The 26784-nt window shown below is 39.4% G+C and overlaps 1 protein-coding gene across 6 annotated transcripts in view; it reads left to right on the top strand.

The window, feature by feature from the left end:
- LOC116043966 (disco-interacting protein 2 homolog C) overlaps positions 1–24807 on the top strand; it is a 270352-nt gene extending 245545 nt beyond the window's left edge. For 4 of the 6 annotated variants that reach the window (XM_031291010.2, XM_031291008.2, XM_036004916.1 and 1 more), the window contains 10 exons: positions 2804–2934; positions 3781–3949; positions 5420–5590; positions 8290–8319; positions 11952–12013; positions 14645–14702; positions 16026–16100; positions 16766–16940; positions 19599–19722; positions 23817–24807. In XM_031291010.2, the coding sequence (XP_031146870.1) occupies positions 2804–2934; positions 3781–3949; positions 5420–5590; positions 8290–8319; positions 11952–12013; positions 14645–14702; positions 16026–16100; positions 16766–16940; positions 19599–19722; positions 23817–24069 (1248 nt within the window). In that variant the 3' untranslated portion in view covers positions 24070–24807. The remainder of the gene's footprint in view (positions 1–2803; positions 2935–3780; positions 3950–5419; positions 5591–8289; positions 8320–11951; positions 12014–14644; positions 14703–16025; positions 16101–16765; positions 16941–19598; positions 19723–23816) is intronic. The other 2 variants (XM_031291012.2, XM_031291011.2) reach the window with 1 other exon arrangement.
- The last annotated feature ends 1977 nt before the right edge of the window (positions 24808–26784 follow it).

Below are 26784 nucleotides of genomic sequence, written 5' to 3'. Positions count from 1 at the left end.
TTGAAACCAAAACGTATCAATGAGTATGTTTACATGCACATAATATTCCGTTTTTTGCCCTAATTCCGAAAAAGACGATATTCCCACTAAGCTGTTTACATGGCTAATGTAGCCGTGCAAAATACGATTTTTTTCAAAGTTCACCAACGGTGGCGGACTTGTTGGACCGTGCGGACACAGCGTCCCTCTTTCATTCCTTCAACCAGCTTCTTGAAAAGGTCGGCGTAGCGGTGTGTGCGCATATCCAAAAGTCTTTGATAATGTTTAAAAGTAGCTGTGTTTCACCTTCTTATCAGGTCTGCAGCCTTGCAAACTGTTGGCTGGTTGGTTTGTGTACAGCAACCATAGCAACGCACAGAGCTGACCGTAAGCCGTAAACAGCCAAGAAGCCATAAACTGCGGTAAAAACCCAGATTGAGACATATTCTGAATGCGCTGTATACATGTCCAAAGAATGCTTCTAAAACCTGAATAATACCGGAATATCCCCATGTCTTAATCGGAAAATGCTATATTTGGAAAAAGGTCTTATTCGGAATATCTAACCGGAATATATTGTTTACGTGACCTGTATTCGGAATATTGTCATATTCGGAATAATAGTGGAATATTGGTGTGCATGTAAACGTCCTGTTAATGTAGCCTTATTCTCTCCTAATCATGATGTCCAGATCTGAGATGAAGGAAGCCACATTAGACTACAGAAATCTTATTTCTAAATTCCAATTCAAAGGGGCTTTATTGGCATGAAAGTTTCAATAACAATGTTGCTAAAGCATCATAATACAATTTTGTCCATATATTTGGACCGAACACAATAAACAGTAATATGAACATTAACAAAACATTATGATTGATTTATGTAATTCTAATTGCACATTGCAAATTCAATTTCTTTATATTTGATCTAATATATCTTTGTTTCCTGGAAAGCTGTAAAATGGTAACACTTTACTTGAAGATATCTACATAAGAGTGACATGACACTGTCATGACACCTGAACCCTAGCCCTAACACTAACCCTTACCATAATTTGGTAAGGGTTTTTTAGGCATCCAGTAGCTTAGACAACCATAACACAACAAACACATACACACATATATCTCATATACATAAAAATCACTCACAGAAATTTAAAGAGTTAACAATTTGTGAAGTGATCACAAAGGTCTGATATGGACTGACTATGATGATGCAATGACCATGATAAGGTGCTATGGTAGAGTGTGTTCAATGGTGGTAGTGCCAAAGTGAACAGAGCAATAGCTTATTATTAAATATTAGGTAAGACTTTACTTGAAGGTATCTCCATAAGAGTGACATGACACTGTCATGAACACATGACACATGAACTCTAACCCTAACTTGTCATGACAAAAACCCAATGACCCTTACTAAAAGAAGCGGTATGTCATAAACGTTTATGACTTGTTTATAATGTTTATGACACGTTCATGACAGTGTCATGTCACTCTTATGTAGATACCTTCAAGTAAAGTGTAACCTTTTTCTTTAATGCTACCAATAATTCTCCATGTCTGGGCATTGTATCATACTTTGTATGCCACCCAATATTTCTTCTGACAATGTTCACATCGTCAGCGACTGTTGCTTCCTCATTTTGCATAATCACAATAACAACAAACACAAAAGCCTCATTAACGAGCGCTTTGAGAAACACATACTAATCAGCAAAGAGGAAAAGCAGGGCAGGAGGAAACAATGCCAGCATATCTGCTCATGTGCTGCTGCTAAATTGCCTGTCCGTAATGTTTAATCGACGTTCTTAATGAGCAAATGAGTCGCCGGCGGAGTATTAACGCTACGACGGGCAGCGCTGGTGCCAAAACACAGCGAGAGAAAAAAAACAAGTCGGTCAATTCACCAGGTCACTGCTGCACCCAGAGTTTTGTTATGCTAATCAATGCCCTGTGGACTCATTTTTTTAGTTTATGAATCGCTTTTAGCTCCAGCAAAGCAGGAAGTTCCAACTTTAGATTTGCTTTGTGTTTGAGGCTGAACAAAAATACTCTGTTTCTCCTTTCTGCTTAAAAAAAAAAAGAAAATAAGATAAAAGATCACAAAAGCAGTGTTGTAATGTAACAAAGTACAAATACTTTGTTACTGTCCTTAAGTAGAATTTTTAACTTGAGGGAAATGTGCCAGGAAAGTCCTGGAAAATACTTTGAATTTGATGTTTAAGAAGGATGTGGAAACCCTGAACGTTATGCTTTACTATAAGGAAGCCACAATGAAGTTCATAATCAAAGTTTTTTTTTTTTTTACTTTTACTTCTAACATGTAAGTACACTTAATATCAGATAATAACTTTTGATACTGAAGTACAGTAAAGTACAGACTTTTACTCAAGTAAGAAATCTAAAAGTACTTAATACAAGACTGCACAAAAGGTCACAGACCAGTGAGAATATCTCCATTTCTTTCCTAGACCCTAGTAAACTAAAATGTGTTTCTAGAAGCTGCACTGTAGAGAAATATGGTGGTGGTGCAGTGGATAAGACACATGCCTTTGGTGTGGGAGATTCAGGTTTGATTCCCACTATGATACATCAACCAATGTGTCCCTGAGCAAGACACTTAACCCCTAGATGCTCCAGAGGTGTGCATCCTCTGATATATAGCAATTGTCAGTCGCTTTGGATAAAAGCGTCAGCTAAATGACATGTAATGTAAAAATATCTCCATGCATGGACGACTGTTTTCTGAGTGCCCTGTGTGTGTGTGTGTGTGTGTGTGTGTGTGTGTGTGTGTGTGTGTGTGTGTGTGTCTCTGCTGTTTTAGATGTCTCACACAGCCACCAGTGCCTTCTGCCGCTCCATCAAGCTGCAGTGTGAGCTTTACCCGTCCAGGGAGGTCGCCATCTGCCTGGACCCGTACTGCGGCCTGGGCTTCGTCCTCTGGTGCCTTTGCAGGTCAGACAAATAAAAAAAAAAAAAAAGCTCAATTTAGTGTTATCATTCAATATATAAGCAATGCAAACTAGCTGGTTTAAGTTATTTAGTGCATGTTAAATCAGTCGTTTTGTCTCGACACGCGTTGGTTTGGACGTTAGCTTAGCCTGCTACTAGCTAAATTCAGCTTCTTGAATGGCAGTGCATGTTGCCTTTCACGGCTAACCTCTTTGTTGCCAAATCTACGACTGGTGTTTAAAGGTCCCATATTATGCTAATTTTCAGGTTCATACATGTATTTTGGGTTTCTACTAGAACATGTTTACATGCTGTAATGTTAAAAAAAAAAAAAACAGTATTTTTCTCATACTGTCTGTCTGAATATACCTGTTTCCACCCCTCTGAAACTCTCAGTTTTAGCGCCTGTCTCTTTAAGCCTGCTCTCTGCGTCTCTGCACCATCATTGCAGCCGGGGACAGACTGTAACGGCACTGTAGAGCCACTTTCGACCAATATATAGTATAGTTGTGACATTACAACCGTACAGTCCGTACAAGTCCTGGCGGCTCGTTTCTGAATACGGGCTGTGTGCATTTCTCTGTGGATTGAGCATTTTGATACTTTCATAGTTTTTATAAAGCAACCTCGACCTGCTTTATAATTAAAAAAAGACATGGAAATATCACTTTTTACGATATGGGACCTTTAAATACCCATTCTAGTCAGGAAGGGTAGATGCAGAAGAAAGGGTGAAGTCAGGTCAAAGAGGAAGATTTGTTTTGAAGAGCATCTTTACAACTTGTTATAGCTTGAACATACCCAACAGTACTAGCGATGTCTTTTCTCTTGTCTGGTTCCTCTGTGCAGTGTGTACTCAGGTCACCAGTCCATCCTGATCCCTCCGGCCGAGCTGGAGGTGAACCCGGCTCTCTGGCTGTCGGTCGTCAGTCAGTACAAAGTCCGCGACACTTTCTGCTCCTACAGCGTCATGGAGCTCTGCACCAAAGGCCTCGGCCTGCAGACCGAGTTGCTGAAGGTAAAAGGGACGCTATGTCTCCAGAAGAGTTTGTGTTGTACCCTTTATATTTTATGAATTTAAAGAGCTCCTATTGTTCTCCTTTTCAGCATCATATTTGTACTGTTGGGGTCTTCTAGAATAGGTTTTACATGATTTGATGTTCAAAAAACGTATTGTGTTTACCATACTGCCCATTGCTGCAGCTCCTGGCTTTCTCAATCAATGACATCATTAATTGAGGACACAGGCATGTGGGCGAAGGCGTTTCAGGCAGTTGAGAAAAAGTGTTGCCTGTGGGAGAGAAATCTCCATTTGGAGTGAAATCTGTTTTTTGTATTTTATACATCTATTACATACACAAAAAACTATATAACACACTAAAATTCTATTCAATTTTATTTATAGTGTCAAATCGCAACAGGAGTTGTCTCAGGTCTGGACCACACTCTATAATTTACAAAGACCCAACAATTTTCCACGAGCAAGCATTTGGTGCGACAGTAGCGAGGAAAAACGTCCTTTTTACAGGCAGAAACCACGGGCAGACCCTGACTCTCGGTGGGCGGCCATCTGCCGCTGCCGGTTGGGACACAGAGACACAGATACAGAAATACAGAGACACAGACATGGAGAAATGTGATTTATAATAATTATAGCAGTTGGTGTGATGAACAGTGGCAATTATAGTACCAATAAACATTATAGAACTATGACTAGAAATAATAGTAGTAGCAGTGAAGGGCGTAGCAGGGCGTCAATTTTGATTTGATTTATTTTGGATTTGACAAACAACATAATCCAAAGAATAGCATGTTAAAGTGTAAACACTTATTTCCAACATGGTCCTTGGTGTTAAAACATGCAACACATAACAAAGACCTATTTCAGGTCAAAGACAATAACATATAATACAGATCATTCAAGATTTATAAGCATTCTAAAATCAGAGAATCATAAATCACATAAAATAATCAGTCTACTCTAATTAAACAATATTGGCTACTCTATTCCATAAGAAAGCCTTAACCTTGTGTCTAAAAGCCCCTCTGGTATTTACACTTTTGAGGGAAAGCGGCAGATTATTCCACAATGTTATACCTGTATAAAAAAAAGAACTTCTAGCTGCATTGTTGACTCTGGGCACTTCACAAGAACGGACACTAGCCCTGGTATTGTGATTATGCTGTGTATGAACCATTTTTATATGGGAATGTAGATATTTGGGAGCAGAGCCATTTATGACATTATACATATGATTCAACTTTAACTGCTCCACTCTAACATGTACTGGCAGCAACCCTACCCTTTTAAAAGCCTCTCTACCAATATGAGTCCGGGGGGGTGCATTTTACAGGTAGCGGATAACATGTCAAGCAGGACCACGAAAAAAAAGACACATAATAGGGACGCTTTAAAGTGGCATGCAGAGATAAAAGGGAACGGCTCACAGATACCAAATGTCATCTGCTTCCTCTGTGTCCGCTTCAGTCTCGAGGGTTGGACTTGTCTCGGGTGAGGACGTGTGTGGTTGTAGCGGAGGAGCGTCCCAGGATAGCCCTGACACAGTCCTTCTCCAAACTCTTCAAGGACCTGGGACTGCACCCTCGAGCCGTCAGCACCTCCTTCGGCTGCCGGGTCAACCTGGCCATCTGCCTGCAGGTCGGTCTGAATTTCCGCTCCTGGTTTTCTCTCAGGGCGTTTGTGGCTGGATTCAAAATAGAAATTGTGCACTCACAATGAGAAACTAGCTGCTTTTTTTTTTTTTTTAGACATTCAGCTTTTTTCCTCGTGTGTGATCCTCTTGGGGTTCAGCGTCATCCTTCCATTTCAAGCAGATCATTGCTTTTACATCTCCGCTATGATTTGCAACCTTAAGTGGATCAAATCAGGATATTGCCCAAGTTCATGTACATGTCAAAAAAATGTTGTTTTCCCTTTTGCTACTAAAGGAATAAAAGGATATCTTGTGATCTGCTCTATATAATTCAATCATTATCGGTGTATTGCCAAGTTTGTATTCAATTTAAAAATTGCTGACCATTTTATAGAATATTAGTGGTCCGATAAAATGAGGGTTTTGAAATGTTAATACATATGTTTAACATCATTTATTCAGCAGTACAATGCTGTCGTACAGAACAGTGATTTCTAACTGCACGGGGTCAATATACTCTAACATTGCAGTAAAATGACTATAATACAGTCATAAAATGACTAAATAATTATGCAGTATACTAATGGCGCTTACCCACTGCTAGTACCAACTCGGCTCGGCTCGACTCGGCCGTGGTGCCCCGTCCTCCTTTTTCCATTGCAGATTTAGTACCGCCTCATCCGTGAGGCGAGCGTGACTGGTCGTCATGCCACAGGAAACTGCCGCCACTGCTGGCTAAAGTATTTTAAAATGGGGGGTTTGTTCAGGACGCAAATTTACGAATCCCACTATGGCCACGCCAAGACCCACCCTACGAAGCAGCTCGATTGGTTGGGGTAAGCCATTTGACCTTGAGTGGTTAAGGTTAGGATAGCCGATTGGTCAGGGGACAGGACCTGAACCAATGGGGTTACGTTACCTTGGACGCCTGGCCAATAAATGCTATTGAGTGGCGGGTCTTGGCGTGGCCATAGTGGGATTCGTAATATCGCGTTCAGGACACCCCTGTCCGTCCCTAGCAATGATGACGCAGTGATTAGTGACCATTCTCTTCGACCAATCAGTAGTCTGCAGGTTTTCACGTCACCTTTTGGTATCGCCTCAGCTCGCTTGGAACCTCGACGGAGGTGATACTAAAAAAGGGACTTTTTTTCATAATGGAAAACCAAAAAAGAGTCGAGGCGAGTCGAGCAGGTACCATGTAATGGAAAAACGCCATAAATGACTGCTCTGTAATCTAAACAAACCTATTAACTATTTTCCAGCAGCTTTAAATGACTAAAACTAACATTTGTTTGGGCTGGGCGATAATTCAATATGATAATGTATCGTCTTTCAATGGAATCATATCGTGATGAAATCATATAACGAGATATCGTGATATACAATTACGTTGTCTAAATTGATAATAACAAACACATACTAACTCAATTCTCTCAGAAAATCTGTTGTGAAACATTTTAAGGAAATATCATGCTCGATGGTGTTTTAAGCCCCCAATGTCGACTTCAAGGCAGCGCTGCGACCGTCGACTTCAAGTCTAACCTTAACCTTTAAGGTGTGGACACACAGAGCCGACAGAAAAGGCAGTTGGACTGATCAGTGTCCCCGAGTTAGTCAAAAAAGTGCCTCAGAACACACCAAAGCGACGAGACGTAATACGTCTCCATAACAGCAGGCGGCGCTAATCTGTATTGTCGCCCAAAAATGAAAACCGGCAGCTGATTGGACGAACGCGTCACGTGGTTCTGGTTTCTCCGGAAATTCAAATCCAGACTGTTATGGTGGCTTGTTCAGAATACAAAACGTGTTTCTGAAAACATTTTAAGAGAGAAATAGGCCGTGCAGTTGCTGAATCTGTCTTCATTTCAGATCAACAAAGGTCAGTTTAAAAGATTTTTGTCAGATTTTGAGAGACTCTAGTCACGCTCATCCCGCTCCCCGTTTCCGGGTTAGCACTCTACCAATCAGATGGGTCATTTGAGTCTGACTGCCGGCAGTGCCCACCCCGCAGATTATACATGTCAAATCGGCCAAAATGAAGGACGACGGCCCCTCAGACGGACGACGGCACGGAACACACTGAACAGACTCGTCTCACTGACCTCCCCAGACTGTCCAACGGCTGATTATCAGCTCTGTGTGTCCACACCCTAACCCTAACCATTGCCTAATCCTAGTGCCTTCCAGGCAGCGCTGCCTGGAAAGCAACGTTGGGGGCTTAAAACACCAAACACCGAATATCATTTGAAGAATTGTAGATTTGTTTTAACATCACACATTTTTGTGCATACATGTGAACATAGTCAGTATATCGCTGGGAAAACAATTTATTTATGTTTTCTCTATAATTTCACCTGAAACTGTTCAACACATTATTGATGATTATTAATATATAAAATATTTTGGGGAAAGCACCAATTGTCAACCCTACAATGTCGTCGCAATATCGATGTATTTGGTCAAAAATATCGTGATATCTGATTTTCTCCATATCGCCCAGCACTAGTTTTTTTTTTTTTTCAGTCCTAACTGCTTATTTTATTTCTTTGAGTTTTTCTATTTTGACATTTTTTTTCTTTTCCTTCCCTCCTCTTTTCTTGTTTTAACCATAACCCCACCCACATATCTCATACTTGGGTTTGTCTCCGCCCTCCCTCCTTACCTCCTTACCTCCTCCTCCGCCCCCTCTCTGCTGCTGTAGCCTCACAGGCTGGGAAAGCTTGCTGACCAGGTAGGGAACCACCATCACCCCCCCCAACCACCTCCACCCCCTCTGCTTACCAGCACTTCACTCCTCAGCTGGCTTAGATCCAGGTTTTTTAAGGATTATTTTGAGTATAGCGATATCACTTGCGATACATAAACAGTGTACTCAGTTCGGCCGCTTTCAGCATACTGCTAAAATACAACAAATTGGTTGTTGAACTATTGAACAAAAAAAGAAAAGAATGATAGTTACATTTTAAAGTGCAGTTTTTTTACTCTTTTACACTAAATGTCTTTCACGTTTATTGCGCAAGTTGATATCGCAATGACAATGACAAAAATTAATTTTTAATTATAATAATTCATAATAATTCAATTATAATAATGGCATCAACGGGTTCCCTTCATACAATCATCGTTGCTGCGCTTCGGTGGCTGTCATGTTGAATGTAAACAAAAAGCTGCTTGGTCGCTCGATCGTCATCGTGTTAAACCCGCCAATAGTGCGCCAGGTGGATAAGCCAGTTTGTGATTGGTCCCCGCAAATTTGTAACGGAAGCAGGATAGAAAGATGTACAGGTTTCCAGCCTGAGCTGCAGGGCGAAATCAAATCGCCGGCAGATCAGGCTGGGTTTACCCAGTATAACTCTCTGGTCAACTTGATCTCACAGAATTCCGTGACATGAACACGGCCCCTTAACTCAAAATCTGTGGCAGTTTCACGGAATCGCAAAACATTCCGTGATGGGCCCACGGAAGAATTACGTTAAATAAACACGGCCCCTGGAGTTAAGGAATAGTTAAAAAAAGTTAAGAAACGGTTCCGTGACACGCTGGAAGAACGGCACGGTTGGGTTAAGGAAAAGGTCGTGGATGGGCTTACGGTTCCGTGACACGCAGGAAGAACGGAACGGAAAAGAAGAAAGCGACTTTAGGAAACTTGACAGGCGGGACACGAACCCCGTTCTCCTGGATGAAAGTCCTGTGTTTGACCCATCCACCACCCCAACCAACCTCCCTACGCGGAATTTCGGCCTTACATAGTACTCGGTACCGTAGTCGCTCTTAATGCTACGTCATCTTCTCATTGACTTTACATTGGCATTGTTTTCCGTGGTGGCCACACGGATTTTTCACACATTCCTTGCCACCACCACATACGTGATAATTTCACGGAATTCTGTGCGACCAGGCTGCTCTGGTGTAACCAGGCACCAATATATTGCTATAGTGACCCAGAGTCAAAACAAAAAAATAAAGGTGTAAAGACATTTTAAAAAGTCTATAGAAGCTTCTCAAACCACCTCTCCTCCATTGGTCCGTATGTTCCAAACACTTGTCAGTCGTTAAATATTCTTCCTCTGGTGGACTTTCAAAAGTTGGAGAAGTAATCTATTTAGCTGCCTCATGGAGATGATGCTATCTGCCATTTTGTGCTCTGGGTGTGCGGGCTTCTGACTCCCAGCATGCCGCTGTGTGTCCGGTGGCAGGTTCTGTTTACCCTCTTGAGAGAGAAAAGGGGGATGGAGGGGTGGTGGAGGAAGAGAGAGAGGGAGAGAGGTCGGAACGGGGGTCTTTAGCTCTTTCCTTTTCTCTGACTTGATTGGAAGTTTTTCCTCACATTTAGGAGTTTTCATGTACCAGGATGCAATCACTCAGCTACGTCATCATCACCCCTTTCTTCCATCTTTCTTTCCCCCTGGCTTGATATCACTTTTCCCTCTCTTTCTTTCCTCTAAAAGAAATTTTTTTATTTTCTTTTGGGATATCTTTATTTTAACCCTTGTGTTGTCTTCCCGTCGACCATGAAGAAAACACTTTTGTTGTCTCTTCTCAGCGTTTTGGTTGCTTTTTGCAAAGTTCTTTTTTCTTTTTTGTTTTTGCAGTTTTTTTTCCATCTCTTGGTCGCTTTTTTCAACATTTTCATAGCTTTTTTTTTTAGATGTTTTGGTCATTTTTCCAAACTTTTTGGCGTTTTCTCCCGGTGTTATTGACGTTTTTATCATTGTTTTTGTTTTTATCATTGTTTTTGTCACTTTTCGCGACATTTACAGCACTCATTTCAACTTCCCATATTTCTGATATAAAAAAACTGATTGAAAACTGTTTAAATTTGACCCGAGGACACCATGAGGGTTAATCTGTCTTATGTTTTGCTGATTTCCCTAAAAAGATCATCCCGCTGCTGTCGCTCCCACATTGTTCTCCCCTCCATTTTGTCAAATGTTGTAGAGGTTTTGTGGGATCCCATCATTTTTTCTCAAAGCCAAAGCTTCTCCCTCCGCTGTGGAGGGAGAAGCTTGTGTCTGTGAGCACTCATGCACGAGCAGTAGCATCCTCTGGTAGGAGTAGCAGTAGAGGAAGTGGTTGTCGTGCAGTTGTACAGTGGCAGGAGCAGTGGTGTAGTCTAAATGATACGCAGGTATACGCAGTATACCCACTAGGAACGGTCAAGGATTTCCGTATACCCACTAATGCAAGGATAACATTACGTAACGATGATTTTTTTGTGAGAGAACTTTCGGTTACACTTTACTTGAAGGTATCTACATAAGAGTGACATGACACTGTCATAGTTTGGTATGGTTTTATTTATGGATATAGAAAGACAACAAGGGGGGGAGGTGGTATCCAAGGGATAACATGTAAAAGCGAAAAACACTTGTTTCCAACATGGTCCCTGATGTAAGAGAGACGAGACATACAACACATGCAAAACACATACAGTCCTTCTAAGGTTAAAACAATTAAAAATAAAAAAACTACACATCAAAATACCAGATAAAACACCATGAACTACAAAAGCAATAAATTACCCTATCCCCAGTCTAGATTTTATTTTCACTTAATTGTCTATTTTATTCCATAAGTAGACCCTAACTTTACCTCTAAAATCCCTTTTTGTTGCTGCCATTTTAATATGAAGTGGAAGACTATTCCATAAAATAATTCCTGTATAAAAAAACGATTTTCATGAACGTGTCATACACATTATAAACAAGTCATAAATGTTTATGACATAACGCTTCTGTCAGTAAGTGTCATTCGGTTTTTGTCATGACAAGTTAGAGTTAGAGTTAGGGTTAGGGTTAGAGTTAGAGTTAGGGTTAGGGTTAGAGTTCATGTGTCATGATTATGTCATGTGTTCATGACTGTGTCATGTCACTCTTATGTAGATACCTTCAAGTAAAGTGTTACGAACTTTCACACTCACGTTCGTAAATTCACCCCGTCTGTTGTGCGGGTCGCCTAGGAACAACAACACAGTTGCTTGGCGGTCATTCTCTGCGCAAATTTGAAATTAACTAATGTGAATCACTAAAGTAGATATATGAAACGAAAGCAAAATTTAAACTACGCTCTTTCAGTGTTTTGGTAAGTCTGCCCCTGAAGCTATACTGCCGCTTCGAGTGACACCGCAGCTGATGTTAACGTTAACCTACAGAAAGTACAGAAAATGATCCCAGATGAGGCTGATGCTTTACGCAGTAATGTTACAAATAACCTATGAGGTTGTCGCTCTGGGACGGGCGAGTCTAATGCTGGGAGGGAATAAATGACAGTATACTCACTACAAAAGAACTAGACTACACCACTGGGCAGGAGTTGTGTTAAAGGACACGGTGTGACGCTGTTGTTGTTGATGTTGTTTCTCAGGGAACCTCAGGACCCGACCCCACGACTGTGTTCGTCGATATGAGAGCGCTACGGCATGACAGGTGAGTTGAATAAACTGGAAACGGGGCGTTCAGACCAACCAAAGCGATCCAGTGATTTGTAGCACGGTGGTGCAGCGAGGGGGGAGTGTCAATGAAACGGCCCGTTTGTGTGACGTCGTGTTCTTAACCCCCACCCAACAAAACACAAGTCGACTTTCTATTTCACAGTTAACTGTTTTCCGTCAGATCGTTTATAGATTTCGGCGTTTCCGACCGCACTTGAAGGCACTTGTTAAAGTCTAGCTTGGCATCCCTGCAGTTGTTGTCCATCTCTGTTGCCTGGAAACTGACAGCTTCGCCACTTTTAAGAGATGACATCTGACACTAGTGTTGAGCCCTCACAGCCATTTTCAAACCTCTGGTTGCTTCATGAAGTCAGATTTCTCCGCAGAAAGCCAAAAAACTCTGGCAAAACAAATTCGGGAGACTCCCGAGGTGCTATTTTCGGTGTCACCCAGCATGAAATGTGACTCAGGCTGAGTTTGATGGGTTTAAAGTGCATCTTTCTCAGACTGGAAGTGTTTCAGAGGCTGTGAGGGTGACAGCCTGATGTGCCTGAAACCGTCATATTGTCACAAAGAAACTTTTTTTAAGCTTCTCATTATATCCAAACTTATTTTACAATCAGCAGCTGGAATAAAAACCAACCTGCCAGCTTTTTTTTTCACTACAAACGCGCCCTAGTCAACTTTTTCTCATCAAAAAAGACGCCAACTGTGAATATCGTCTTAGCCGTGCAACACATTGGACAGATTGTCTAGCTAGCTGTCTGGATTTACCCTGCAGAGATCTGAGGAGCAGTTAACCATAGTCCTCAGAAATCCACCGGAGTTCAAAACTCCAACACAAAAAAAAAGGAAGCATCCGGCCTAAAAAGAAGGCTTCGGCGGGACCTGAGCAATCCCGGAAGTGGAACGTCGTGGAAATAGACTACGGTTGAGTAGATAATTACAGACTGTCAAAGTTTAGTCCGGATACTGTTTAGAAACCATTTTATTTTTTTTTCAAATGCTTTAAATTGTAATAGAACACCCAACATTTAATGAAAGTACTGATCTGACCCTTCATTTTTCTTGCGTAAAGCATTGATCCATGTTCGTTTTTGGGCCATTATGACCCAAGGACAGCAGGAGGGTTAAACGTGTCAGGAGCTGTTAGCAAAAGTTTCCCACATGTGTGTCTGGAGAAACTTCACTTTCCTGTTGCTGCAGTGCAGATCATTATGGCCTTCAGCCTGAGAGAAGTCCCAGTCCTGCTGTGTAAAAATAGAACTGTCAGTGTGCATGATTACATGTAATCACTGTTGATTCAAGCAGGCCTGTTTCTAGCAGAGACGCTCCGTCTTTCACGTTTATAATCCGACCAACCACTTCTGTCGCCTTCCTTTTGAGGAGCGACATTTTTATTTTATTTGTAGTTGTTGGGTTGAAATATAATTATTGTGTTTTTTTTCCCCAACGTCCTGTGTAATTTCATTTAAAATGGCACATTTCAATTCTAAAAAGTCTCTGGTTTGTTCCCCGTGAGCATATTGTGTTAATATAAATCAAATCCTTCAAAAGTACCAATTTAAAGGGCGCCTAGGTAGCTCACCTGGTGGAGCGCGCGCCCATATCCAGGGTCCAGAGGTTTACTCCTCGACGTAGCGGCCGCGGGTTCGACTCCAACCTGCGGCCCTTTGCTGCATGTCATTCCCCCCTCTCTCTCTCTCTCTCTCTCCCATGTCATGTCTTCAGCTGTCCTGTCAATAAAGGCCTAAAATGCCCAAAAAAATTATCTTAAAAAAAAAGTACAAATTAAAAAAAAACTAAGAAATATGAGAACTTTATTCTGAGGAGAAAAACAGTTAATTGGTTAGTTCTTGTTTTATTACACATTTGTCAAACTACAGTATGTCCAAACTTTGTTAACCACAGAGGTAAATATGACAGAAAAAAATAAAATAAAATAAATACATTTTTTAAAAAGTTGCAAAAACAATTCAAATATTTTACAATAAAAAAAGAAAAGTGTTTTATATAAATTATATAATATATATAAATACAATTTTATATTTACAGACAGAATATTTACAGTTCATACAGTATAAGCAGGACATAACGTCTTCCCTATTGGAGTATCTAAATTTGCTTCTGTCCCTTTTAATTTAACCCCTCTGAGTTCTAAGAGCAGTTTTACATTTCTTTTTAAATTCACATTTTAGGGATTTTTGCGTATAACTGGATACCCGTGTGTTTCATATCAAAATGTTCAGAACAAACTCCGCTTTCTGTAAAGTGAGGCCCAAATGTGTTCAAGAGCAATGTGTAAAGAGATATGTTGGCCCTAAAGCTGAAAAGTTGATGTTCGCTTTTTGAAATTTCTCAAATCTCTCGTGAAAACAATTGTTTTTGTGCTTGAAATGAGTTTACAAAAGTCTTGGGTTCACACAAGTAGTGTAATAGATAAATAAAATAGTAAATAAATGTCTAAAATGAAATTTTGTAATATCGCTTTAGTGTTGTCAAACATTGCTTGGACTTGCCGGTGAGTCTTTTGTCCTCAGAGGGTTAAACACTCTTGTTTCCTTAAATCTGTGTTCAATTTTTTTGTTTAAGAAAAGTCTCTTTGTCTCTTTGTTTTCCTCTGCAGGGTCCGACTGGTAGAGAGGGGATCACCACACAGCCTGCCTCTGATGGAGTCTGGGAAGGTAAGGTGTTTTTTTGTTTCTTAATCCTGTAGGTTAAAGGGGCTCTAAGGGATGTTGGGTGACGTTACTTCTTGTTGACGTTCGAAGTATTGTCAAACAAAACGGAGGCTAGCTCGCCCCTCCCTCCTCCTCATCCCGTCCCCTCCCCCTCCCTTCCGTGCTTCCGCGCACTAACCCCCCCAACCCCCACCAAATCCTTCTTGTCTGTTATTGGCTGGAACTCTGCTTGTTATGTTTGGTGGTGCAGGTTGGCACAGTTTTTTTTTGTTGTCGTTTGTGGAGCCTGGGCTGTCTACAGAGACCGTGTTTCTTTACAGTGTGTTCAGGGGACAGGCAGCTCGCGGGTAGTGAAGAGATGTTTGCTGTATGTGACAAAAGAATTTGTAGCCTAAAAAACGCGTGACATCGCTTAGAGCACCTTTAAGGGCCCTATTTTAAGGATCTAAGCACACGGCGTGAAGCGCCTGGCGCAGGTGCGTTTAGGGCGTGTACGAATCCACATTTGCTAGTTTAACAGCAGATAAAAGGGTCAGTGCGCCGGGCGCATGGTTCAAAAGGGTTGTATATAAATGTCTTAATTAATCATAGGTGTGTTTTGGGCGTAACATGCAATAAACCAATCAGAGATCATCTCCCATTCCCTTTAAAAGCCAGGCGCGTTTGGACCTTGGTGTATTGCTATTATGATGGAGGATTTGCACCGTAATATTTTTATTTTTAATCTTCTGCATGTTTGTGTGTTGTTGCGCATCCTTGTGTGTGTAATGAGCCTAGGAGCATTTTACTAATTTGCTGTTGAAATAACAATGAAATGCTGCGTTATTGACTTCAGACCAGGTTTTTGTTGGTCAATGGTGCCATCACTTCCCGCTGCCTCAAGATAGCAATACGCCCAGAATGCACCTGAACACACCTCCCTGTAAGACCAGCACGTCCATGGGTGCACAGATGGGCTATTTGCTATTTAAACGACGTGGGCGCTGGATGGGAAATTGACAACTGCACATATCAATTTTGTTTTTGTTTTTTTTTAGGTTTTTGCCACTTTTCCGCAAGTGGCAAAAACACTTTTTCCAACATTTTTGTCGCTTTTGTCTACAATGGCTAAGCACCTTTTCCCCCCGACTTTTTTAGGGCTTTATGAGGCCCAAACTGTAAGTTAGGAAGCTGTATAAGACTTTTTCTCTTAAATAAAAGCATGTCAATAAACTCTACACGTCTGGCGTGTTGACGTGATTTCCATTTTCCAGTCCGGCCCTTAGTGAAACTGAGTTTGACACCGTTGGTCTAAATGTTGACGTGTGGTCTCTGATTTGGGAACAGATCCTGCCGGGGGTCCGAATCATCATCGCCAACCCAGAGACCAAGGGACCAATGGGAGAGTCACATCTGGGCGAGGTTGGTCTATAAATCACTTTTTTACACAAACAGAGATCATGAGAGAACATGGGAAGAAGAGTTTAGCACTTCACAAACAGAAAGTGTGTACTTCCCGGTCTAGTTCTGACTCACTTCTTCCTGTCTGCAGAGACATATCTGACATTGATGTGGGCATGCTTGATGATTGAATAAAAGTGATTAAAACGCAACGTTACACTTTACTTGAAGGTATCTACATAAGAGTGACATGACACTGTCATAAACGTTTATGGGGGTCATAAGGGTCATAGGGTCATTTGGTTTTTGTCATGACAAGTTATGGTTAGAGTTAGGGTCAGAGTTCATGGGTTCATGACAGTGTCATGTCACTCTTATGTAGATACCTTCAAGTAAAGTGTTACTATATATTTCTTAATATTTTAGAAAATAAAAATATACATACCTAAGCAAACTTCTTGTTCTTCTTGCAAATTAGGACAAAATGTGATCTTGTTTTGTAAACTATTTGTTGGATTAAGCTAGTGACTAGTGACTTGAGAAAATGTTCATAATAGTTTTAATCATCCATGAAGTTGTTAAATAAAAACGTTGTTGGTTCCTGCTTCTGCAATGTTGTTTATATCATGAAAAACATTCTGTTTGTGATGGGATTTGTCCTTTTGGTACGACGTGTGTGTTTGTAGATCTGGGTACACAGCGGCCACAACGCCAGCGGTTACTTCACCGTCTACGGAGACGAGGCGCTGCAGTCGGACCATTTCAACTCCAGGCTCAGCTTCGGCGACACGCAAACCGTCTGGGCTCGAACCGGATACCTGGGCTTCCTCCGCAGGACCGAGCTGACCGACGCCAGCGGAGGTGAGTAGGGCTGGGGGAGTCGTTCTAAAATCTTCAATACCAGTACCATGACTTTGATACAGGTTCCTAAACGATTTTTCGATGCCAATTTTATAAAACAAAAGAAATTAGATTAATTAATGACGCCACCGTTGATACGGGAAGGTGTTTACGTAGGTGGACCGTTCAGTGCAGTAGGCTGTGAGAAAGTGACAATGGAACTCATGAGCAGAAAAAGTGATGTTTGGCAGTACTTTCAGTCAAAAGAAGGCCATTCAAGTCCAGCTACATGTTCAATCTGCAATGCCGATTTGTCTGGTGGTGGCGAGGACCCTAAACTATACACAACATCACCGCTGTTACAACATCTGGTATGAAACATCTGAAAGAATACGAGTTGTGCAACGTTGTTTACTTCATTAATGTGTTTACTGTGTTAATGGACTGAGGATGGGAGGAGGATTCGGTATTCGGTTTCTGATTCGGCAGAATCTTAACCAGTGGATTTGGTATTCGGCCGAACCCCAAAAATCTGGATTCGGTGCATTCCTATAATTAATACAACCTTACACATTACAGCACATTCTTTTTTCTTTTTTTTTCAGCTCCTACTATGTGAGCCCCATCTCTCTGTGCGTAACGAGTTTTTCCTGCCTGCCTCTGCTACGAGTACCGTTAGACCATAGGCGTAATTTACAGTGTTGTAACCCCCCCAGTAATCCATTCTGGGCTTTTTCAGAAGTTTCTGTTGTTTTTTTGAGTTTTTTGTTGCTTTTCTCGGTAACACTTTACTTGAAGGTATCTACATAAGAGTGACATCACGTCAGTGTCATGAACACATGACACTGACGTGACACATGAACTCTAACCCTAACTCTAACTCTAACCATAACTTGTCATGACAAAAACTGAATGGCACTTACTAAAAGAAGCGTTATGTCATAAACGTTTATGTCTTGTTTATGATGTTTATGACACGTTCATGACAGTGTCATGTCACTCTTATGTAGATACCTTCAAGTAAAGTGTAACCTTTTTCTTTAATGCTTTTTTTGACAATGTTTTTGTCGTCTTTCTGTAGTTTTTTTTTTTTAAGTTTTTGTTGCTTCTTTCAGAGTTTTTGACGCCTTTTCTGCCTTTTTTTTCGCCTTTTGACGTTTTTTTTCCGACAATTTTACATTACATTACAGTTGTTTTGATGTTTATTTCGCTTATAAACCTTAAGATTAAACATTATTGGCTCAGACGCTGATGAGATTTAAAACTTAGGTATTAAAATTGGGTATTGAATGACGAGGCAGTTTTCAATACTCAATACTTCAGAGCAGAGATCTTCAACAGGGGGTCTGGGACCCCTAGGGGTCCTCATAGTCACTGCAGGGGGGGCCGCCAAATTATAGTTAATTTTTTAAAATTATTCAAATTAAAATGCCTTAACATGAATCAAAAATATTATTAACAAATATAAATCCCCACTGATGATAGGTGTACTGGTCTATAGGTAAGGTAGTCACTAAGATCCACTGATACAGTTAATCCTAAGGATTCACTGTGACACATGTATGTTTAACATTTAAAGATGATTTATAAAACACAGTTGTTATGTTAATAGCTTAGTATTCCATGCACTAAAAATGTATGTATAAAGGCTTTAGGCCGCCCTACACGTTATTGTAGGCCCAGTTTAATATGCAACTTCATTTTATACAATATATGTAGGGGTCTCTTTTTCAGTTAAAGGGTCCTTGGTTTAAAAAAAACATGAAGACCCCTGCTTTAGAGGCAATCCAGTCGGTGCCTAAAAAGTATTGAATTTGGTACCCAGCCCTAGAGGTGAGGATGTGACTTAAATGAATCATAGAATAATGTGAAATTTATAATTGATGGGGCCAAAACTGACCTTTAGTGTTCTCATATAACAGGATTAAACAGCTTCAGGGCTGATTTTAAGTGCTGCCATCCTTGAAGGAATCCATTAGTCTGGTTTTCAGCGGAGAGTTACGTCACGGTCTGTCTCAAAGAGGATCTTTCCTCTCTGATGAGCACACATCTAACACACTGCAGTGTTATAATGTTCATATCTTTGGTGTTTAAATAGTCAGATGTTTACACACTGAATACTGGTAGGAAATGTTTTGCTTCAATCCACCCTTAAGAAGACCCTTAAACCAACCTAGAAAACAGACAGAAGCTGAGTTTATTTTATAACTTTTAACAGTGATAAATCAGTGTGAAGAAGACTTGAACCTGTTAGATTGAAAGTGCAATGTCTTCAGCTATTTAGCCATGATGAATGGCATTGTCAGTGAGACGTTCCCAGGCCAAATTAAATAGTTAACCTGTAACCAGTGGATGGTCCTGGAGTGCATTCTGTCTGTTTGTATCTTCCTTTATTTGAATTGTTAATTGACCAGGATCTGTTGAGTGTTCAGGCCAGAGTGGCAGCACAATCATGTGAAATAACACAATACACTTGCAAAAGTAATCTCAATTTTTTTTATTTACAAACATCTTATTGGTCTGTTTTATTTCCCATATCCAGGAGGAAATGTTCTTTTTGTTTTTTGTGATATATGAGAAAATACAACAACACTTTAAAAACATTCCAATTAGAGAAAGTACATTTGTCATCAAGTTACTGTCAGAAAAGTTATAAATGTGTAACTTGTGTGTATGTAGAGCGTCACGACGCCCTGTACGTGGTTGGTGCTCTGGAGGAAGCCATGGAGCTGAGAGGGATGCGTTACCACCCCATCGATATCGAGACCTCCGTCATCAGGACGCACAAGAGCATCACAGAGTGGTGAGGACAGCAGCAAGCTAACCTGAGACACAGTGACATCATGAAACACTCTGACATCATGAAACACAGTGACATCATGACGTTTTCGACATACTATGACTTTTTTCGACATATTACACTATGGCTGTTCTGGGGATTGAACCCACGACCTCCCGGTCACAAGCTCGCTTCGCTAACCACCACTGCCTTTTTCTAGACATGCTATATTATGACTTTATTTCGACATATACTATGACTTTATGACATTTTTGGACAAACCATGTGACTTTTTTAGTACTTTTTTTCGACATACTATACTATGACTTTTTGATGACATTTTTTAAGATACTATATATGACCTTTTTTTTGTTATTTCGACGTACTATACTATGATTTTTTTTTTTATTTCGACATGCTATACTATGACTTTTTTTGGACATACTATACTATGATTTTTTTAAACTTTTTTTGACATACTATACTATGACTTTTTCATGACATTACAAACAAAAAAAACTCATGGTACAGTATATTGAAAAAAAAGTCAACAGTATAGTATCTCGAAAAACATCATAAGAAGTCTTAGTATAGTATGTCGAAAATAGTCATAGAATAGTATATCGAAAAAAACAAAGAAAAGTCGTAGTATAGTATGTCAAAATAACAAAATTTCATTTCATACTATACTAGGACTTTTTCATTACTTTTTTCGACATACTATACCATGACTTTATTTAGACATATATACTATGACTTTTTCATGACTTTATTTCGACATACTATACTATGACTTTTTCAACATACTATACTATGGGTTTTTTTATGACGTTTTTATGTACTATACTATGACTTTTTTTGTTTTTTCGACATACTATACTATGACTTTTGTTCTGACTATTTTCGACATACTATACTATGACTTTTTTAGGACGTTTTTCAAGATACTATACTATGACTTTCATTACTTTTTTCGATATACTATGACTTTTTTAGTTTTTTCGACATGCTATACTATGACTATATTCGACATACTATACTATATTTTTTTTACTTTTCTCGACATACTATACTATGACTTTTTATGACTTTTTTTCAACTTATACTTTTTATGTTTTTTTTTCGACACGCTATATACTATGACTTTTTTTGGACATGCTATACTATGACTTTATTTTGACATATATACTATGACTTTTTCATGACTTTTTTCGACATACTATACTATGACTTTTTCAACATACTATACTGTGACTATTTTCGACATACTATACTCTTTTTATAACGTTTTTATGTACTATACTATGACTTTTTTTGTTTTTTTGACATACTATACTATGACTTTTGTTCTGATTTTTTTCAACGTACTATACTATGACTTTTTTAGGATGTTTTTCAAGATACTATACTATGACTTTCATTACTTTTTTCGATATACTATGACTTTTTTAGTTTTTTCGACATGCTATACTATGACTATATTCGACATACTATACTATATTTTTTTTACTTTTCTTGACATACTATACTATGACTTTTTATGACTTTTTTTCAACTTATACTTTTTGTTTTTTTTCGACACGCTATATTTTATGACTTTTTTTCGACATATTATACTATGACTTTATTTTGACATATATACTATGACTTTTTTTCAACCTGCTATACTATGACTTTATTTCGACATACTATACTATGACTTTATTATGACTTTATTTCGACATACTATACTATGACTTTATTATGACTTTATTTCGACATACTATACTATGACTTTATTTTGACATATATACTGTGACTTTATTTTGACATATATACTGTGACTTTTTTCAACATACTATACTATGACTTTTTCATGACTTTTTTCGATATACTATACTATGACTTTTTCATGACTTTTTTCGATATACTATACTATGACTATTTTCGACATACTATACTATGTTTTTTTTATAACGTTTTTATGTACTATAGTATGACTTTTTTATGACTTTTTTTCGACATACTATACTATGACTTTTGTTCTGATTTTTTTCAACATACTATACTATGACTATTTTCGACATACTATACTACGATTCTTTTTAAAACTTTTTTCGATATACTATACTATGACTTTTTTTGTTTTTACAACATGCTATACTATGACTATATTCAACATACTATACTATGATATATTTTTTTACTTTTTTCGACATACTATACTATGACTTTTTATGACTTTTTTTTAACTTATACTTTGTTTTTTTATTTGTTGCTATATACCATGACTTTTTTTGGACATGCTATACTATGACTTTTTTTCGACATATTATTCTACGACTTTTTTCGTGACTTTTTTTCAACATACTATACTATGTTTTTTTTAAACTTTTTTCGACATACTATACTATGACTTTTTCATGACTTTTTTCAACATGCTGTACTATGACTTTTGTCGACATGCTGTTCTAGGGCTTTTTTGACATACTATTGTCACAGCCTGGCTGTAAGACTGTGACAAAAACAGGACACACACAGTACAGTCATTTATTAATCACAAAACAACCCAAAGAAATCAAACAAATATATGGGAGGAATCTGTCGAGTCAGTAGTGCATGGAGTGGATTAGTGAAAATGTGCTGTAATAAACAAGGAAAAGGAAGCTAAAGACACAATGCAGAGATGTGTGGTGAGGAGATCTGCCCACAGAATGGCTGCTGCTCTGGTTTATACGGCGCACAATGGACCAAGGCGTGTCCCTTGCCGCTGGTTAGACTCTACACAGGTCTTCAGCCCTGGAGACGGAAAACACATAAACAGCAGAGGAACCAAGCAGACATACTACACATAATGGGGCTGCACAACATGAGGAAAATATGCCATATGTAATAACATTGTTGAATATTGGGATACTGATATTACTTGCAATAAATAAAGAGATATCAAAGTGTTCTCAGCTCTGCATTTCTGCTACTTTAAGTATTCAGCTAAAATACAACAAACTGCTTGTTGAATTTAAAACAAATGAAAGGAAATCATTTCCAACATTCTTATAATGAACAAATTGTACATTGTGTTGAATATAAAAGGCAGCACTAAAAAAGAATGACAGTTACATTTTAATGTGCCATTTTCTACTGATAATTCCTTTCAACTAACACAAAAGACCTTTATGAAGGTCTTTTGTGATGTGTTTAATGCACCAGTCGATATCGCGTTGATGATTAAAAAAAACCGATATAGTGTGCAGTTGAGCTAGGCGCTATGGAAGAAATCAAATATCCTGATATTTTTTACCAAATACATCGATGTCGATATTGCCGCGATATTGTAGGGTTGACTATTGGTGCTTTCACAAAATATTAACACAATGTGAGTTGTGATACATTATCACCAATAATGTGGCTATAATAACTAAATGGGTAAAGGTAAATAATAAAACAGCTAGTAAGTCTGGTAAATTCAGAGAATTACATCACTTTACTGTAATGCAGCCTTTAAAACCAGGAAAACTTGTCATATCAAGATATTACAATATCCAAAAACTAAGACGATATCTAGTCGATATCGATATAATATCGATATATTGCACAGCCCTACTGTACAGCCCTAATACATACTTTACTGATACCTTTTTCCAGACTTGCTATATTGTGACTTTATTCAACATACTATTCTATGACTTTTTTATATATTTTTTGACATACTATAACATTTTTTCTAAATCCTATACTATGACATTTTTTACTTTATTTTGACATACTACTATGACTTTTTCATAACTGTTTTTGACATACTATACTATAATTTTTTTCGACATATATACTATGACTTTTTTATTACTTTTTTTGACATACTATACTATGACTATACTATGATTATACTATGACTATACTATGAAAATTTAAAGAAACGGGAAAAACTTTGAAAAAACCCCTCAAAAAGGCAACAAAAACTCAGAAAGAAATGCCTAAAAAAACTACGGAAAAAGCCCAGACTGTATTATTGGGGGAGTCGTAACCCCCCCCCATCCCCCCTGTAAATTACGCCTATGATGCAATGACATTTTTCTGACAGAGATCAGAGATCCTGGAGGGCCGTATGTGTCATGTTGTTTCTTCCCGTGTGCCTCCAGCGCTGTGTTCACGTGGACCAACCTGTTGGTGGTGGTGGTGGAGCTGGATGGCTCGGAGCACGAGGCCCTGGACCTGGTCCCCCTGGTCACCAACGTGGTCCTGGAGGAGCACTACCTGATCGTGGGCGTGGTGGTGGTGGTCGACATCGGCGTCATCCCCATCAACTCCCGCGGCGAGAAGCAGCGCATGCACCTGCGCGACGGCTTCCTGGCCGACCAGCTGGACCCCATCTACGTGGCCTACAACATGTAGCGCCCCTGCCCGCTGGCCGATACGGAGGTTCGATAAAGGAATGCAAAGACAGTCTGCTCCTGAGACTGAAAAGAATTGAACAGGAGTCCGAGGCATGTGAAGGTTGTTGGCTTTTCAGCCCTGAATTTCTCAGGCAGCGCTTATCCCCCCCCCCCCTCCCCCCCCCATGGCTATGTGCTGCTGCCAACTAGCTCCACAGAATCAAGTGTTTTTGTATTTTTTTTTTTTTAGTGTTCAGGCTGTGGTTTTAATTTGGAGGCGGCGGAATTTGCAGGCCTGAGAGGAAGTGCAGCCACCCTCTATCTAGAGCAAGAAAGTTCTCCCATTTGTGCCGAGCGTTTTACCGAAAAAGTGGCAATCCTGCGTCCCGAGAGGCGGAAGAGGATAATCGTTAACAAAGATTCTGGCTTTTAAATTTGCGTGTGGGTCACTTCAATATTTTCCTGTAAAGTATTTGCTGAGGTTGCTTGCTTGTTTTTTTGTTTAGTTTTTGCCATGTCCTCGAAAAAGTTCAGGCTATTGTTTGAAAAGGATATTTACAGAAAAATACGGTGGCAAAAATTATATTTTACGATATCAACCACCTGCGCGACGGCTTCCGGTCCGACCAGCTGGACCCCATCTACGTGGCCTATAACATGTAGCCCCCCCCCGCCCCACGGCCAACATGGAGGTGGATGAAGGAATGCAAAGACGCTCTGCTCCTGAGAATGAAAAAATTTTTCAGCTTTTCAGCCCTGAATTTCTCAGGCAGTGCTTACCCCCCGCCCCCATGGCTATGTGCTGCTGTCAACTAGCTCCACAGAATCGTGTGTTTTTATGTTGTGGTTTTAATTTGAAGGCCAGAGAAGGAAGTGCAGCCACCCCCCCCACCCCCCACCCCCCATCCAGAGCAAGAAAGTTCTCCCATTTGTGCTGAGCGTTTTATCGAAAAAGTTGCTATCGTGCGTCCCAAAAAGGCAGAAGAGGACAATCGGTCAATCATTCTGGCTTGTAATAACTGCGTGTGGGTCATTTCGATATGTTCCTGTTAAGTATTTGCTGAAGTTGCTTTAGTTCCGTTTTTTTTAACATGTCCTCGAAAAAGTTTCAGCCTATTTTTTTGAAAAGGATATTTATAGGAAAACAAAACAAACTGTGGCAAAAATGGTATTTTACGATATCGACCACTTACAAAGAGCGCGATATGTTTTGATACGAGGGCGGGGTCGGTGGGGGGGTGGGGGGGTCGCAGCTGCCCTTCAACGTTACGATGAGGTACTACACGTTTGTTTCATGCTTAGCTTGGTTTTTTTTTTTTGTAAGTGTTACATTTGTTTTATTCATTATTTTCTGAGGCGTCCGTCCATTGTCAACGGGAAAATCAGAGCGCTAATAGCTAACAGCTGCAGACTTCATATCATGTAAGTATGTACAAAAAGAAACTGATTTAATTTATTTTGTTTCTCTTTTTAGAAGTATATGACGAGACGTTCAAGAATGTTTTGCTCTTGAATATTTGCTAATATAAAAAAAATCTACAAAAGCATTGTATTATCTCGAGTGAAACTCACTCGCGTCCAGCGTATTATGGAGAAATAGAGATATATGATTATAGATTATATGAAAAGTCAAGGATTCACAGCAGAGAGAAGCAGATTGACACGCGGTGCTTTGTTATCTGCGTGTTGGTCTAAAATGGTGCAATCAGTCGAATTAGAAGTGAAGCTTTGAGGAGTTTTATTCCACAGCAAGAGTTCTGAAATCAAAACACAACTTTTAGTAGATTAAGTCTGGTTTTCTCTCTAAAAAGTCATTCACCATTTGTACCCTTAAAGTGCTCATATTATGCTAATTTTCAGGTTCATAATTGTATTTAGAGGTTATATCAGAATAGGTTTATACATTGTTGTTGTACTGCTCATTGCTGCAGCTCCTCTTTTCACCCTGTGTGTTGAGCTCTCTGTTTTAGCTACAGAGTGAGACCTCTCACTGCTGTAACATCTTTGTTGGGAGTCGCACATGCTCAGTACCTAGGTAAGGACTACTAGCCAGTCAGAAGCAGAGTATGAGGGCGTGCCCTGACAGTAGCTAGGTAAGGACTACTAGCCAGTCAGAAGCAGAGTATGAGGGCGTGCCATGCTAGCAGCTAGGCGAGCATTATAACGTGTGTTCCAAAGTGACCACGTTTGTCTCTGAAGTAAAGGCTGGACTACAATAGAGCTGTTTGGAGCAGTTTGTGAACAGTGTTTTCTGTTGGAGATGGTAAGTCCCTTTGGGGTGGACTTTGGGCTTTTTCACTTAGTAAACCTATAACGTGCACAAAAAAGATATATAACACAATAAAGGAAAGGGGAAAAGCCAAAAAGCATAATATGAGCACTTTAAATTAATAAAAATAATAATAAAATAATACAACTAATCATATATATATATATATATATGATTAGTTGTATTATTTTATAAATTACTCACTTTGAAAACATTGAGTGCACCGAGTAGAAATGCAAGGAAATGATTCGTAATTTAATCAATCATAATTTATAATAATGACTGAGATTTTTTTTAAACATTCATGCTGAATATTATAAAATCCCTTGTTCTCATTTTAAATTCTGAGACGCAAAGTTGTTTAACAGACACATTATATCCATTGACTGTCTCTTTGTACAAGATAGATTACATTTAGTTTAAAATCTAAGCGGTCCATTGCAAGGTCATATTAAGTTCAGGGCA

Source organism: Sander lucioperca, chromosome 9, assembly GCF_008315115.2.
Source record: "Sander lucioperca isolate FBNREF2018 chromosome 9, SLUC_FBN_1.2, whole genome shotgun sequence".
Lineage (NCBI taxonomy): Eukaryota > Metazoa > Chordata > Actinopteri > Perciformes > Percidae > Sander > Sander lucioperca.
The sequence above is the reverse complement of the archived record's forward strand: the minus strand, read 5'-3'. Positions and strand labels throughout refer to the sequence as shown.